The 18,190-nt window shown below is 41.6% G+C and overlaps 1 protein-coding gene across 1 annotated transcript; it reads right to left on the reverse strand.

Annotated features, from left to right (window-relative positions):
- Positions 1-4,556: 4,556 nt before the first annotated feature.
- Positions 4,557-11,308, reverse strand: LOC117875499. Its single transcript, XM_034766887.1, is given in 5 exon segments — positions 4,557-4,634; positions 8,853-8,928; positions 8,930-9,465; positions 9,861-11,036; positions 11,165-11,308. Coding segments are annotated over 5 exon segments (2,010 nt in total).
- Between the last annotated feature and the right edge of the window lie 6,882 nt (positions 11,309-18,190).

Below are 18,190 nucleotides of genomic sequence, written 5' to 3' on the forward strand. Positions count from 1 at the left end.
TTAGTGTGAAATGTAAATTCTGCAGAGGAGAGGTGCCCCTGGAGCAGGGAGTCAGTATTTTGTTTACAAACAAAGGCAGGGTGATTAAGATAAAGGGCTGGTGATTAAATTAAAAGCCTGGAAGTCTAGCCCGTAAAACAGGAATCCCAGGGGGAAGGGGTTGTTTTAGAGCAGTGGTTTACAAACTTTTTTTCTGGTGACCTAGTTGAAGAAAATTGTTGATGCTCAGAACCCAACGGAGCTGGGGATGAGGGGTTTGGGGTGTGGGAGGGACTCAGGGCTAAGGCAGAAGATTGGGATGCAGGGTTGAGGGCTGCAGGGTGGCGCTGGGAATGAGGTGTTCAGGATGTGGGAGGGGGATCTGGGCTGGGGCAGGTGGTTGGGGTGCAGGAGGGGGTCAGAGCTCGGGGCTGGGGATGAGGGGTTTAGGAGCAGGAAGGGGCTCCAGGTTTGGGGAGGCTCGGAGAAGGGGATTGGGGTGCGGGCTTACCTCGGGCGGCTCCCAGTCAGCAGTGCAGCGGGGGTGCTAAGTCAGGCTTCCTGCCTGTCCTGGCACCGCAGACCCCGCTGCACCCCGGAAGCAGCCAGCAGCAGGTCCGGCTTCTAGGCAGAGGTATGCAAGCGGCTCTGCACACCTCTCACTCTCAGGCACCCAACTTCGCCCCCCAGGAGCTCAGGGCAGGGGCAGCGAACGGAGCCCTCTGGCCCTCTCGCCTAGGAGCCAGACCCGCTGCTGGCTGCTTCCAGGGCGCAGCGCGTGTCAGAACTGATAAGAACTAGCCTGCCTTAGCCGGGCAGCACTGCCAATGGGACTTTTAATGGCCCAGTCGGCGGTGCTGACCAGAGCCGCTGTGACTAGTGCCTAACATTCTGTGACCCAGTACTGAGTCACGACCCGCAGATTGAAAACCACTGGTTTAGGGGTTTAGGGACTCAGAAAAAATACAGCCAACCTCTCTGAGCCAAGGTTACATTCAGAAAAGGGGGACATTCAGAGAAGGGGCATAGGTGAAAAGAAGGGGAAGCAGGGGAAGAGAGGTTCCCACCCTACCTGTGATACTTATGTGGCCCCATCATCCTAGTGTTTGAGCGCCTGACAAGGTCTAACCTGTTTCTCCTCACAGCCCCTCAGTGAGGTAGAGCAATGCTGTTATCCCCATTGCACAGATGGGGCACTGAGGGACACACAGACTAAAGGCCAGATTTTCAAAGGTATTTAGGCACTTAGTGGGATTTTCAAAAGTGCCTAGAAGTTTAGGTGCTTTGTAAACCCCACTAGATGCCTAGGTGCCTAAAAGGTTTTGAAACTCTGTTCTTAAGGCACTGGCCTGAAGTCATATAGGAAGTCCGGGGGAGGGGGGAGTAGAACCCAGGGCCAGCTCCCTATCCAGCAGACCAGCCTGCTGCATGCTGTAAAAAAAGGCGTCTCTGATAGAGGGGTGTAAAACCAAGGCAGCCAGTTCTCTGAGACTCCAGCAAATGGTCTCAGGAGATTGGGATGGATGTCATGGTTGACAGCATGAAAAACAGCACAGACGTCAGGAAGGATAGAGAAGGAGAATCAGATGAGAGAAGATCACTTAACCCCCAAGCGGTGGCAAGTTCTGCCCCAGGCTGGGTTGTAGAGCAATGGCTGCTGTGCAATTTTACATTTTAACTGAAAACCATTTTGTTTTGTCATTTTTTGTTCTGAGTTTGAGAAAAGGAAGGAATGAAATAGTGTTTTATAAGTCTCAGATGTGTTTATGCCTCAAATTCTTAGGGTTTCATCTGTATCTTGGCCAATTCCAGAACAAAGAACAGAAATTGCATCCACAGAGTCCATAAAGTCGACGATTATTGTTATGATTTGTCTTATTTACAGGGCACCATCTGTGCTCAGCACTGTTCAGAATATGCCAGAAAATGTAGTTCCCTGAGTCAATGTGTATAAAATGTGTAGCCCTGGATAAGATGGCTCAGATATTTAAGTATGAAGTGTATAGTTATTAAACACATGTTAATATCTAGAAGTGGAGGTACTGATGGCAATATTCTGGAATGGGGGTTGAAGCATGAAGGGACATATGAATCTTTAGTGCATCTGGCACATAATTATCTTGTGATGCCGGCTACAACACTGCCATGTGAACACCTGTTCTCACTTTCAGGTGACATAGTAAACAAGATGTGGGCAGCATTATCTCCTGCAAATTGTAACCAAATGTGTTTGTCTGAGCAATCGACTGAAGTAGGACTGAGTGGACTTGTAGGTTCTAAAGTTTTATATACAAAGAGAGAGAGACCTATCTTATAGAGCTGGAAGGGACCTTGAAAGGTCATCAAGTCCAGCCCCCTGCCTTCACTAGTAGGACCAAGTACTGATTTTTGCCCCAGATCCCTAAGTGGCCCCCTCAAGGACTGAACTCACAACCTTGGGTTTAGCAGGCCAATGCTCAAACCACTGAGCTATCCCTCCCCCTTACATTGTTTTATTTTTGAATGCAGTTATTTTTGTACATAATTCTACATTTGTAAGTTCAACTTTCATTAATAGATTGCACTACAGTACTTGTATTAGGTGAATTGAAATACACAGTGTAAATATTTGTAATAAAAACTAAATATAAAGTGAGCACTGTACACTTTTATTCTGTGTTGTAATTGAAATCAATATATTTGAAAATGTAGAAAACATCCAAAAATATTTAAATAAATGGTATTATATTACTGTTTAACAGTGCGATTCATCACGATTAATTATTTTAATCATGCGATTAATGGCGATTTTTTTTTTTTTATCGCTTGACAGCTCTACGTAAAACCCTTTGTGAAATGGAATTTCTATCCTCCTCATAGCTCTAAATGTTATAGCATGTGAGGGAATGTTTGCAGGAACAAGGCCCAAATGAAGAGGTCTGAATGGCCAGAAAACATTTTGTTGTTTTTAATTGAAGATTATTGCAATGCCATGCGCTGGAAAAAGAATAATAATTTTGATTCCTTTATGTTCTATAATTAAGCAAAAACCTTTTGAAATATGTGCAAAAGGATATATAGTAAAGGTATATTAAAAGGCACTGCTGAAAATTTGCCAGCCCAGACACAACCTTAGCTTGTCCATCACCACAATGATTGAGAATTATGAAAAAAGACTAATTGTATTTTATTTGCCATTAAAAAAATGTTACCTGGTCTAAGCAAGTGAGTGAGAAGAACTTTGTACATTAGCACTAACTCATAGTTTTGGTTTGGTTTTTGTAAGCCCTTACTAACATGCTGACTTTAAAAACTGAATTTCAACAATATAATAAGCTTGTAAGTCCTACATATTTTGGACTGTGGACTACAAAGTTTGAGGAAACTATTTATAGTGTTCAGGAAAAGGACTCAGGCCTTAGATATTTGAGTGGGAGAGGAAGAGATAGTCTTTTCATGGGAGTACATAATAATATTACCTTAGAATACATTATAGCACTCTTCATCAAAGGATTTCAGCACACTTCAGAAACATTAATATACCTAGCTTTCAGCACCCCTGTGAAGTACGTAAGTATTATTATCCCCAGTTGACAGATGTGGAAACTGAGTAAAGAGAAGTAAAGTAGTTTGCTCAAGGTCACACAGGAAATGTGATAAGTATCAAGAGAGAGTTAAACTCCCATCTGCTGGTTTAACCACAATACCATCCTTCCTCCCAAAGTTACTTGAAATCCTGTCTTCATTGCAGTCAATGGCAAAACACTATTAACCTTGGGGGTCCAGGATTTTACGCACAGTGCCTGTTTCACCACAAATTTCATCATACAATTGCTGCTTGTGTCAGGGCTTGTCTACGCTGGAAGCTCTACCAGTGTAATTTCACTAGAACAATTAAGCCACTATAGTTTAACTGGTATAAATCTCTATGCAGATACGCTTGGTCCAGAATAAGAGTGGCGTTTTCCAGGTTAGATTGAACTGTTACCAGTGCTATACAACATATACCAATTTAAATTAATATCTTACCTTATATCAATATAACTCTCCTATGTACACAAGTCCATAGTGAAATCTTATCAAGAACAGATTCATCACACTGCAATACTGGAACAATTGGATATCAAAAATATATTCCTTGACATCCATAGATTGCATGAGGTATTTTATGACTGTTGGTAGTCCATCGCTGCTGCTGCTGATATTGTCCCAATTCTCATCTATGGCTACGCATATGACTCTGAAGTCCAAACCCTAATGCACGCAGTCAGCTGCACTGAGGGTATGAAAAGTCCGGATCTATGATGTTTGACAATGCAGCTCTGTGGCGCCTTTCACGTGCAGCCTGGAGACGATTTCATCGATTCCGTTCAAATCTGTTGCATGCTGATCTTGTCAGAGATAGCTAGTGAGTCCTGTTCTGAGACATTTGCTTGAGTTTTTTTAAATTGATGCCAGCCCATTGGAGACTGATCTTCAAGTTATCTTTGAAGTGCTTGTAGGAATGACCTTTCTTTCTTTTGCCTTGCCTCAGCTCCCCATACAAGTTCTGTTTTAGGAGGCAGTGGTCTTCCATTTTGATGTCATGTCCAGCCCACCTAAGTTGCACTCTCAATAGCATTTCCTTGATGCTGGTTGTGTTTACTCTCGAGGACCTTAATATTGGTCACTCTGTCCTGCCAATGAATGCTCATTATTAAGTAGAGGGAACACATATGAAATTGCTCAAGCTGTTCAATATGGGGGAAGGGATATCTAAGTGCTTTGAGCATTGGCCTGCTAAACCCAGGGTTGTGAGTTCAATCCTTGAAGGGGCCATTTAGGGATCTGGGGCAAAAATCTGTCTGGGGATTGGTCCTGCTTTGAGCAGGGGGTTGGACTAGATGACCTCCTCCTGAGGTCCCTTCCAACCCTCATATTCTTCTATTCTATGTCGTCAATAAAGAGTCCATGTCTAAGAGCCATACAAAAGAGATGTTAGGACCACTGTACTGTAGATTGGATGACTATATAAAGAGTAAATACATGTACTTGCAGAATATAAAACACAAAGCACTAGAGCAGTGGTGGGCAACCTCCAGACACAGATTGCCCACCACTGCACTAGTGTCTTTTATTTCATTAGATCTTAAAACAGTTGGTTCTTGTGATATTTAAGAACAAAAGGAAAAAAGGAATTCAATGAGTTAAAATCTCAGGCATATGGAACTGTGAATTAATAAGAAACAAGGAAAATATATCTCTAGGGTTTGGTCTGGTTGAAGAGAATGTGGGAGTCCATTTTCAATTCTGTGAGAGATTTAAAAAAGTCAGCTACAGAGTATTCACCTGGGTCATCAGAATTCACATCATTAACCTGGTAATAGGCAACCCTCAAGGCAGTTCCTTAGTCTTAGCTGACAGCTCAGAACTTCGCTTTCCCCAAGGTTTATTTCTCCTTCTTAGGTTAATCTTGAAATTTCACCTCACTGCATAGTCTGTTCTTCTCAGATGGGTCCTGAGTTCATATAGGGCTCAAATGGGAAAATTTTGCCAAAAGGGTTCCCTTTTATTTGTGACCTCTCTATATGAAAATCAACTAATTTGTTTATATAAAAATGTTAGCTATGGGAACAATGTTCCCTCAGCATAACTTCTGGCCTTAGGCCTCGATCACACAATGAGTTCCACACAGATGCAAAGGTCCACCCACATGGAGCTCCTTGAGGGATGAGGGCCCTAGTTTTTCAGACTGCAGTTTTCTCAGTCCATGATCAGTTTATGTTTGATTATAGATACTAATTACTCTTCTGAGTGTGTGACATTTAATCACAATTAATTGATTAATGTGATTAAACTTATATAGCACTTATCCTGTTAGATAAACGTCTCAGTCCATAAGGTACATAGTGCTTTTTATGGCACAGCATAGCTCTCACAGCAAGATTTGCTTGTCTTTTCCTCTACAGAGTAAATTCCAATAATTTTATACTAAACCTGCAATTCCAGACGAACAAATATGCTTTCAGCCTCTTATGTGCCATAAGTAACTGGAAAAGTAATTTTCCCTATATTCCCAATAAGATCTTGCATTTGACCTATGATCTCAATGTCATTATAATGTGGCCATTTAAAGTTTATTCATTTAATGAGCATAGAATAAATAAATATCCCAAGATCTTTACGAGTCCTCCATCTTTGACAAGGGAATTTAGTCTAGGATTTGTAAAGGAGCCTAAGGTTAGGCACCCATTTCAATTGAAGTGAAGTCAATAGAATGTGAAGTCACACACGACTACACATGTGAGTACAGCATGTGTGTAAGTGTTTGCAGGGGTTGAGCATGTGTTCATTAATATTTATAAAGGGATTTGAAATCCTTGGATAGAAGGCTTTTTTAAAATTATTTCTATTTTATTTCTCATTGTACTAACATTTATCTCTCCCACACTGACTGCTTCCAGCACATCTCATGGTCTCCTCTAATATATTATAGGAGTACTTGTGGCACCTTAGAGACTAACAAATTTTAATTTCAAAGCATATAAAATTGTACTAGGAACCTAACGCAGAAAATAAAAGGAGCGTTAGTGAGAGTATCAACAATATTTGAGAAACTGGGGCTGTATAAAAATGTCTAAAATTTAATTTAGACCACACATTAATGTTAGGCCTTTGTATAACTATGTACGAAGTTTGAAAAGCACATGATTTTTTTTTAACCTTAAGGTGGCAGCATCACTATATAATGAAACATCTTTGTGCCAAACTTCTTTAATGCCTTTAGGTTTCCCTGACAGTTTTACTTTATCCCTCCCCCTCTCAATTTTCAGTGTAATCTTTTTTGTAAAAATACCAAAAGTGTGTGTTCATGAGGGGGGAAAACTAACATATAACAAATATAGAAAGATTAAGGCCCTGATCCTGCAATTGGATTCAGATAGGCAAAACTCACATCAATGTGGAGCTGCACTAAAGTCAGTGAGAGGCCACACAGGGGCAAGGGTCTGCCTCCATGTATTTGATTGTAGGACTGGGGGTTGAGGTGAGTGGGATTACTCATGTGCTTTAAGCAATACTGCAGGACAGGGTTCTACATTTCTAAGGTATAATTGTATGTATAATTATATATGTTTAACTAGACTTATGGGTTTTTTTTTCCTGCAAGATGCATTGTGATCATTTGGAAGAATAGCTCTTCTATCACAAACTCTTGCCTACATGGGAACTGTCAATAAAAAGTTTGCTGTGAAAAACTAGTAATTTGCATTCATAGCGCCTTTCAGACAATTTTGACATCTTTTAAAAAATATTAGGTAAGCTTCATAATACCCCTTTGAGATAGGTGGGTATCATTCTTTATATTTTACCAGATAGGTAAGGAGAGCTCCAGAGATTATACTGAGGGCAAAATTGTGGCCCAACATTTTATGATGTTGCATTGTTTTCAAAGGTTTTATGATGTTACTTGAATGCAGTTGCAGCACTCTGTTCTGTCCACATTGTGACCTGGGACGCCCGATGCAGCCCTCACTGGAAATGCCAAGGTCAGGGCAGGCTGCAAAAGGGAGAGCAGATACTCCCAAGACTAGCGGGTAACACTGAAATTATTCCCCTCAACCAGTCACACACTGTGCTTCTGATCCCCCACACTGATTATCAAGAAGCAAAAAAGAAATCACACAGCCCCCTTATTGCATTCCAGTTCTCTGGCTCCCAATCAGCACCTAGGTCCGGTACAGTGAGAAGTTATTTTAAACTCTGCTCACATATACAAAATGTTCTTCTGACCCCAAAGGGTCAGCCACGTCACCAGGTTTGGATCTTACCCAAAATATCATGCTGCCAGCCAATCCTTTAGTGTCTAAAACTAAAGGTTTATTATGATGTTCGTCCATCGTTATCGATGAAGACCTCAACAACTCATTCTTTCGATGACCGGGCTCTGTGCGTCCGAAGATGACTGATCAGTCCGATTTGGGCATGGAACGTCCTGTCACACGTCGGGCAGACATGTAATGGAACTGTCAACGATGTACGAGCAGCTCTGGACTTGCGAAGCTCACGCTTTTTTCAGCCTCAGCAATATGCCTCGCCTCAGAGGTATTACTGCCTGTGTGAATGAGGCTGTGCCATGCTGGACAGTTCAATGCGAAGGTTTCCCATGTGGCGGTGTTGATCTCGAAGGACTTCAAAGAGGTCTTCAGCGTGTCCTTGAACCCCTTCTTTTGTCCTCCCTCGGAGCGCTTTCCCTGAGTGAGTTCTCCATAGAAGAGCTGTTTAGGAATGCGTTCGTCTGACATTCTCACAACATGTCCGGCCCACCTGGTCTGGGCTCTCATCAGCAATGTGTGAACTGATGGCAGACTGGCTCTAGTAAGGACATCAGTATCAGGCACTTTGTCCTGCCATCTGATTTTTAGAAGCTTTCGCAGACAGGAAATGTGGAAGTGATTGAGCCTTCGTGCATGACTCCGATAGACAGTCCATGTCTCGCAGGCGTACAGCAGAGTTGGAAGCACCACTGCTCGGTAGACCTTCAGCTTCATTGATAGGCTGATCCCCCGACGTTCCCAAACGTTGGAGTGCAATCGGCCAAATGCAGAGCTGGCTTTAGCAATTCTGCAGTTTACTTCATCATCAATTGACACTGCTTGGGAAAGGGTACAGCCCAGGTATGTGAAGTGGTCCACTGTCTGAAGTCTCTGTCCATTTACAGTGATGGACGGTTCTGAGTACGGAGCGTGGGGAGCTGGCTGGTGCATGACCTCAGTCTTCTTGATGTTAATGATGAGACCGAAGTTGTTGCATGCAGTTGAAAACTTGTCCATACTGGCTTGCATTTCTAGCTCTGTACTAGCATTCAGAGCACAATCATCAGTAAAAAGAAAATCTCGAAGTACAGTTTCCTTCACCTTGGTGATGGCACGTAGTCGCCTCAGATTGAATATTTTCCCGTCAGTTCTATACTTCAGGCCTACTCCTTCAGTGTTGAAAGCCATCAGTCAAAGTGGCAGAGAATATCATGCTGAACAAAGTGGGTGCTAAAACACACCCTTGCTTGACGCCGTTGGTGACTGGGAAGGTCTCAGATGTTTCACCGTCATCCAGGACACGAGACATCATACCATGATGAAATTGATGTACCACTCATATAAATCTGTCTGGACAGCCAAATTTCAACATGATCCTCCTCAGGCCCTGGTGACTGACAGAGTCAAATGCTTTCGTGAGGTCCACAAAAGTTGTGTAGAGTTCACGATTCTGCTCTTGACATTTCTCCTGTAGCTGACGCACAGCAAAGATCATGTCAATAGTCCCACATCTTTTGCAGAAGCCACACTGTGATTTGGGCAGTAAGCCCTTCTCCAGGTGAGTGATCAATCGGTTCAACAGAACCCGTGCAAGAACTTTCCCCGCTGTAGAAAGCAGCAAGATTCTACGGTGATTATCGCATACCTGGCGATTGCGCTTCCTCTTATAGAGGTGCAAGATGGACGTGTCTCTATATTCTTGTGGAATGGTTCCCTGCTTCCAGAAGGACTGAAACAGCTCAGTGAGTTTCTGTAGCAGCACGGGTACACCAACTTTGTACACCTCTGCTGGTATGGCATCTGACCCTGGGGCTTTGCCACTTGACAGCTGGTTGATAGCTTTCTTCACTTCGTCCTCTTTGGTGAAGCGTCCGTGGAGTCATTGACTGCAACCTGGGGCATCTTGTCAATGGCCTCATCATTGATGACTGAGGGGCGATTGAGAATTGCTTCAAGGTGTTCAGCCCATCTCTGGAGAATCTGCATCTTCTCTGTAAGGAGCACAGTACCATCAGAGTTCAGGAGGGGAAAGCTCCCAAAAGACTGTGGACCATAGAGTGTGTTGAGGGCTTCATAAAACTGCTTATAGTCATTTCTGTCCGCATATGCCTGTATTTCATCTGCTTTGGCGCTCAGCCACAAGTCCCGCATTTTGCATAGTCGGTTCTGTACTGTTCTGCGAGCGTTGATAAAGGCGGTCTTCTTTGCCGTTGAAGATAGATCGTTTTGATATGCACGATGCAGGCGGTGCTTCTCAGCAAGTAAGGCCTGGATTTCTGCATCATTTTTGTCAAACCAGTCTTGCCGCCTGCATGTGGAGGGCCCCAATACCTTCGATGCAGCTGCATGGACAATGTTGCAGAATCGCTCCCAGACTTTCTCAGCGTCATCCTCAATATGAAGATCAGCAAGCTCATTCTCTAGGTCTTCCGCTAGATTTTCAGTGATGCGGCTGTTCTTCAGCTTTGACACATTGATCCTTTTGAGAGCCTTACAGCCTTGTGGTCGTCTCTTCGGCATGATACAGGGCTTCATTTTGGATACTATGAGCCTATGATCCGTCCAACAGTCAGCACCACACATAGCTTTTGTAACCCTGACATCTTGTCTGTCCCTTCTCCTGATGATGACATAATCGATCAAATGCCAGTGCTTGGAACGGGGATGCATCCATGAAGTCCTGTTACGGGTAGGAAGGCGGAAGACCGTATTGCTGATCAGAAGGACATGTGCTGCACAAGTTTTCAGCAGTAACAGGCCATTGCTGTTACACTTTCCCACTCCATTTTTCCCGATGACTCCTTCCCAGGCTGCGGCATCACATCCGACTCTTGCGTTAAAATGGCCAAGAAGAATCAGCTTGTCTGTGCGGTGCACTGACGATAGAAGAGTATCTAGTTCTTCATAGAATTTATCCTTCACATCCTCTGGGTTGGTCATTGTAGGAGCATATGCGCTGATCAAAGTAGCCTGTTTTCCTTTTTGAAGCGAAAGCTGCATTCTCATGAGCCGGTCATTCATACCCTTGGGGGAACTGGCAAGTTTCCGAACAAGATGATTCTTGATGGCGAAGCCAACTCCAGATTCGCCACGCTCATCACTGCTGCAGCCACTCCAAAAGAATGTATAGCCACTGCCCGACTCAGACAGCTGTCCTTCATTAACAAGGCGAGTTTCGCTAAGGGCTGCAATGTCAATGTTGTAGCATGTGAGCTCTCTAGCGACAAGTGCTGTTCTTCTCTCTGGTCTGTCTGCCGTGATGTTGTCCAGTAACGTGCACACGTTCTATGTGCCAATAGTGATCGGTGTCATTCTAAGTTTTGTTTTTGTTTTTGTTCAACCACTTTTGTGGGATCCCTGCCAGCCACGGTATGCTGGCCAGAGTAAGGTGAAGCAGGCGATGTTTAGGGCACCTTTTCTAGCCCCCTCCTCATTCTACGGAGGTGAACAGTGCAATCCTGAATAGGGCTGCGCAGTCGCTCAAGAAGATGCTGCTTCGGTCGCAGGTCCGCGGCTACAGCTCCCAGTGTATCCACACCTGCTGCTTCATCTCCCATTGCCACAGGACTTGATATGATGTAATATTATATGATATGATGTCGAGTCTTGCGCGTGAATTGGATTAAAGTGAGGGAGAGTTGCGCGACGTCAGCCTCACTCTCTCTTCTCAGTTCCTATCTGTATCCAGTGGCAGGACAGAAGTTGAGACGGCTGGAGATAGGGCAGGGCGCAGTGGATGACCAGGACGCCTACATGTCTTGTCGTGCTCTTAAGCGTTCCACAACGCTTGCTGTCACCACCTTCCTGACCATTGAACCAGGTTGAACCAGGTTGCCTCAGTCAGACGGATCCAGCCTTCACATGCAAAGATAAAGGAAAGAACAAGAAGAGAGATGTTAAATGGTAAAGCAGTCACATACATACAAAGACTTCTAAGTCCATATATCAGGTTCCTAGTAGTATTGGTGAGTTTACTGGCTTGAAAATCTCTCTGGAATACATCCACAGCTTGGGTGGGTCATTCAGTCCTTTGTTCAGAGTTTCAGTTTGTAGCAAAGTTCCTCCAGAGGTAAGAAGCAGGAATGTAGACAAAATGGAGAAGATGCAGCTGCCTTTTATATTTTTTTGCCATGCGGCCTGTGCTTCCTTTGTTCCAAACACAAGCTGCCCAGCACATGGGCTTGAAAGCCTTAGAGTTCTGTCCATAGGTCATAAGGACTGAGTCATAAGATGTATTTGCCTTCTCTCAGTGGGTAAATTGTATAGCTGATGGCTCTCAATGGACCATCAAGCAGGCTAGGCAATGCTGATGCCAAACTGTCTGGGGTTGTCACCCAGAAGCATAGCACAAGTTTTGAAACACAGACATACATACATATCTATAACCCATAATGCAAAGGTGATACAAACATATAAACAAGATTATCATATTTGGCAAATTATAACATTTTCACAAATATCTTACATGGCATATCTGGTATAACTCATTGCAATTTTACAACATATTCTAAAGTGTCCCCCAGATTCCATAGAGCATCACAAGTGGGTATAATTATTCTTTATATTTTACCAAGTAGTTAAGGAGAGGTCCAGAGATCATACTGAGTGCAAAATTGGAGCCCAGTATTTTGCTAAAAGCCAATACCAGAATACAAATGCAAGGATTGCTGGTCTGACTTCAGGACTGGAGGTTCTTGAGGTGTAGGAAGCTGTGGGATACCATAGTTTGTTATCTTTGTTACCTGTTTAGGATACCATAACCTAACTCAAGAAGAATTAGTCCCGAAGAAGAGCTCTATGTAGCTGGAAAGCTTATCTCTTTCACCAATGGAACTTGATCCAATAAAAGATATTGGAACCCCTTTGTCTCTCTAATAACCTAACTCAGACTGCTTTCCTTCAGAATAAAAGAATAAGTAATTTTGTAGTTTAATTAATAGCAAAACTCCTGATGGCTGATCCTTTTCCAGTATGGTTTTTTTAAAATATATTTTGAAACTTTCTCTAAAGATACAGGTAAAGATTTGTTTTTCTTTGAGAGCTGATTGCTGCATTTTGGTAGAGAGAGTGCACACTGGATGCATGGACTAACTATACATATATCATTTATGTGGAGAGTACCAAATAACTGTGCGTCTTATAACAAAAGATGTTCTCTACAGGATGTGTCATTTTCTGGTATTTATTCCTTTTGTTATATGGCTATATGAATATTAATAAAGAGAGTTTTTTGGCCAGAGCACAGGACTGGGAGACAGGAACACCTGAATTCTAATCGCAGATTGCATGCTGACTGCCTGTGTGACCTCACACCAGTCGCTTAATATCTATGCCTCAATTTCTCCATTGGTAAAATGGGGATAATAATTATTCCATATCTTACAGAGGTAGTGTGAGGCTTACTGTGAGGATAGTTGGAGACACAAGTGCTAAGTATTATTAAAATTTATTTTATTATTCATTATTAATTCATTATTTATTAATAAAAGAAGACTTTTTTTGTGTATTTCAGTTCACTGTGTGGAACGGAGCTACAGCCAGGACAATGGGATGACCCATTGGGCACACATATGCTTGCATGGCATCCACACATTTGCAATTCCAAACCAATGACTTGATTCCACAAACTTTACATAAGCATGTTTACTCATTAATGACATGTGTAAAGTTATTGACATAGGTCAGCGTTTGCAGGCTCAAACCCTAGCTTTATATCTTTGCATTGGCAGTGGCGGCTAGAGAAATTGGCTTTTGGAAAATAGCTTCATTTTGGAAGGGCTGATTCATTTTCTATTTAAGAAGATTTTGTTCTGTGTTTGTCCAGCACTTAGCACAATGGGGTCCTAGTTCATGACTGAAGCTTCTAGGCACTACTACAATATAAGCAAGATATAATCACCACATCAACAACATACAAGTGTAAATGTTTATTTTAAATGTATGTTCAAATTTGTTTTCAGCCAATATCTCTTTTAAGGATTTAAAATATAAAATATGTATTTAGTTTTGAAAATTCTTTGATTACGGAGGAAGAAAATAAAACCTCTCATGAAAACTCTGGAAAATAATACTTTAAAAGTTAAGGCCTCAAGTGAGAAATTCTGGTGCTGAAACCCTTAAAAAACTTCTATTGTATGTTTCACAAAAGAAAGTTAATTTAATTCTTGTTTCTTCAGGGAAATACCTAAAGTTTGTTTTCTTCTGAAGGAATTTATGTTAATTTTGATTTTTTTTCATTATTCCCGAGGATTATTCTTGTTTGTCTTATTTTGTTGATTCTTTCTTTTAGTTTATCCTTCAAGAGGGAGCTTTTAGGTATTTAATTATTCACCCTGAGAATATCTTTAAAATTATGCCTGTGAGCAATTTCTGTTATAGCAACCTATTTTTTTCTTTCTTCCATGGAAAAAAGGTTGTCTTTCTTATATCTACTATCCCTGCGTGCATTTGTGCTTGGAGTGAAGTTAAGCACCTTTATGTGTAAATGCTCTCATAGCAGGAGCCATAGACTATAAGCTCTTTGCAGCAGAGTCTGCTTTCTGTTATAAATTTACACAGTACCTATTACAATGGGGCCTCTATCTTAACTTGCCCTTCTGTATGCGACTGTTATATGAATAATGAATAATAATAATCAGTTTTGACTAAGTGCCTTTATTTTCATCATTGACCCTTTGGGGCTTCTTTTAATTATGTTTTCTTCAGCCCTGAAAAAGACTTCTTATGGCTTTCAGTCCTGGAAAGGACTTTTATTAATATCTCTTAATTCTTCTTCACTCATGTCCCAAAGAGTAGTAATGATATATTTGTATATTTATAAACATTATATGTCCATGTTTGTTTGCTGTTGTGTTTGGGGTTATGTGAGCATCAGGGGAAATTCCTCCAGGCCTTGACAGGCACCTAGAGAGGAAGAGAAGAATAATATTTTTAATCATCATCAATTCACTCATAATTAAAAGACAAAGCACAACTCCTACTGCTGGGAAGCCCAACCCCAATCCCAACCCCCCTTGGACAGAAACCAGTTTGGACAAGGATTAGGGGCCCAGGACAGACAAAGGAACTTGTTAATGGATAGTAATGCAACCTGGGGCCTGAGCAGGAGGCACAGTTGCAGGGGACAGTCTGTTTCAAGCAACCCCAATACTGTGTGTCTGTGTAGAGGTCCTGGGTTAAGCACTTAAACTGAGAAGAAAATGCTATTTTGAGATACATTTAGGCTTTTATTACATTGACCCTTCTCTCTCTGCTTGTGATGGTCCTAGAGATAAATAAATCATTTAATAATTGTTGAACAAGCTGGCTGTTTTCTGTCACTGCATTTACCAGCTGGTCACAGCTCCTGGAGAGGATTCCAGAGTAGGGGCCAAACCCCGTTGGACCTGCAGGAGGTAAATACAGTTGGTAAACAGAGGATGCAATAGGCTGGTGATTCTAGAAGTGAGGTGAACCACAGGATTTTACTATGAGAGAAGTGCAGGTGAAGGCCTGTTATTTGAAAGACACTCTCATGGAGAGACTGAAAGAGTTAGGAGGTACATGTCAATGTCATAGTGGTAATACCACTCATATCACTAATCAATACTGCAAGTTATTTCTCATTTTATCAAGGGATTTCATTCAGTGAGAAATTGGGGAAAGTCTTCCTGCTAAAATGTTCCTTTAGAAAAACTGTGCATTTAGGGAAGCTTTTTTTACACAAGTAGACAAGACAAATAAGTTAATGTATTTCATTTGCTGTGTCCATATTGGACTCAGCAGAAATCAGCAGCAAATGAGATTACTGAACGATCAATGACAGTGATCCAACAGAAATATTCACTTCCCACCCCACTTTCCATAGGCTTGTGCCTCCGCTAAAGGCAGATCAACCTCACTGTTGAGGAAATATTTCAACACTTGAATAATTTCTTGTTGCATGCCTGGGAATGAAAGGCGGGACAGCAGAAAGAAGATAGGGAGCAGAAAAAGATCCAGAAAGATGAAGGAAGATGACAAAGAGAAATATCAGCCACATTGGTGTGACTCTTTACAAACTCCTTTATGAAACATTTTCCATAAACTCTTTAGAATAGAGGGGAAATTGAGATCAGATGAATGCCAGTAACAATTTGAGGAGGATAATGAGTTTACACAATCTCAATAAAGACTGTTCTGAACATGAGTCAAAAGATATCTGATAAAGATACCCTGCTGTCTGGAGTGACTCGCTAGTGTGAGTGCCTTCCTCAGCGCAGACTGTCATAAACAGGGAAGACACCCCAAACTGGTGGTATGCTCTATAACTAGATTTCACCAGGCCAGGATCTCCAGGGCCGGCTCTAGGTTTTTTGCCGCCCCAAGCAGAAAAACCCTCCGAGAGCGCAACTGTCGAAGCAAAAAAATCCCAAAGCCTCTGAGAGTGCAAGTGCCACCCCTGGAATTGTGCCGCCCCAAGCATGTGCTTGGTTTGCTGGTGCCTAGAGCCAGTCCTGAGGATCTCTATAGCAATTTTACCATGGAGTCACAGACAATCACCTTGCACTCTCCAGTCTAGTGCGCGTGCACACACACACACATACACACACATCTAAAGGTGTATTAACTAGGAAAAAGAAATGAGTTATTTACAGGTTAAATCAGGCAAACATATAGGCACAAATGAGTTCCAACTTAAATCCTAAGAGTGACAGAGTTGTAGTGATCTGTCAATGTGCTATGCCTTTCAGGGCAAACCCAGGGATAACCCTGGCACATCTCTTGCTTCAGTTTAAAGACCTCTGGCCCTGTGAGAGTTTAAACAGCAAAGAGGTGATAAATCTTCATGTCAACTATTTTTATTTCCCTCTTCTAGCATGCAAACCAATGGGACAAGACCTTCTGCACTGACTTCTTCATGAGTGTACGGGGGCAATTAACAAAGCTTTTGTCTGTTGATGACCCACTTAATTTTTGAAAGTTGCTCCTTCAGAGCAAATTTTTTCAAAGTCCTAGAGAAAAACATATATTTCCTTATAGCACAGAATACAATGGCATGATCTCTGCTCCTTCCCCACAAGTGAGATTAATGCATGCAGCAATTTACAAGCATTTCATAGAGTCAAAACACTAAATACATTCTTATAAGACTAATATCTATTTTGAACAAAACTAACATACAGGTGAGCAGGTTTGGCTTCCAGCTAGGAATGTGTCAGTTCTTAGCTAATGCCTAATTGCCAATGGCCTTGTCCACAGTTGGCACTTGGTTTACCAGCATCAAAAAAGAAAATTGGATGATAAATGAATTAAAGGTTATGGGTAAAATCATGCTGTAACTTAAGACCATGGGACTTTTGCCACTGATTACAATGGAGGTCAGGTTTGGCCCTATGAATAAAAAAAGTAACTTTAATATATTTTAATTTTGTGTAAGATGTGGAAGCTAGGACCACGTGTTAAGCCACAGGTCCTATTTATGCTCCAGAAGATGGGTAATTCTGTTACTGTTCCTAAAACAGAGGTGGTTTTGTCTACAATGAGGTTTTAGCCAGTTATGTGAAACCCTAGTGTACACATGATTTACACTGGTGCAGAGTGATTTCCAACAATACAGTTTACCCCAGAGGAAGAATAAGAAAAGAATGAATATTTGGTTACTTCCTAGTTGGTAATTAAGGAGGAGGATTTTTTTTCTCACCTGTATTGGAGTTAATTTTAATAATTTGCAGGAAATCTTCCTAAATACAATATCTCAATACTTTCAAATTGTCATATAACCTATTTATTAGTTCCTAAGGAGTTACACCTGGGTTGAATTTAACTCATCATGCTTTCTCCAATCCCATTCCATCACAGATATGCATTTTTATAATAAAAGCATCACAGCAGAATCAGGCCCAGAGTAAGTTTATTAAAAAAAATGGCAGAGTGATGTTCACTCAGGACTGTCTCACAACCCACTCATCAGATCTACACCACCTGAAGATGGGTTTGATTAAAAGTATTTCATATCTTAGAGAACAACACCACTGATGATACTGCTCTATTCAGTATGGCAGCTTTGCAGAGAACAAATTAATTTAAATTTTCTATCATTGAGAATGCAGAATTTAATATTGTATAGAGTATACCATTTAGAATGGTATACAGTGAAGTGAAAAATAGTGGCCCAATCCCAATAGCAGCAAAACTCACATTAAATTTAATCAGAACAGGGTTTGTTCCAACCTGAAAAAATAGGTGGAGAAAGAATCACGTACATTTGCTTATTCCTTGAAAGAGCCTAATTTCTCTGTGTTAATATGCTGTCAGACATTTTTAGACCCCAATTCAGCAAAGCCTTTAAGCATGTTCTTAAATCCAACCCTAGTCAGCACAACACTCAACTACTGAATTAGGGTTTATGGAAAGAAGTGGTCAGATTTTTCTTGTTGAAAATTTACTTAACAGTTTAGAGGTTAGAAAACACTAAATCA

Source organism: Trachemys scripta, chromosome 3 (assembly GCF_013100865.1).
Source record: "Trachemys scripta elegans isolate TJP31775 chromosome 3, CAS_Tse_1.0, whole genome shotgun sequence".
Lineage (NCBI taxonomy): Eukaryota > Metazoa > Chordata > Testudines > Emydidae > Trachemys > Trachemys scripta.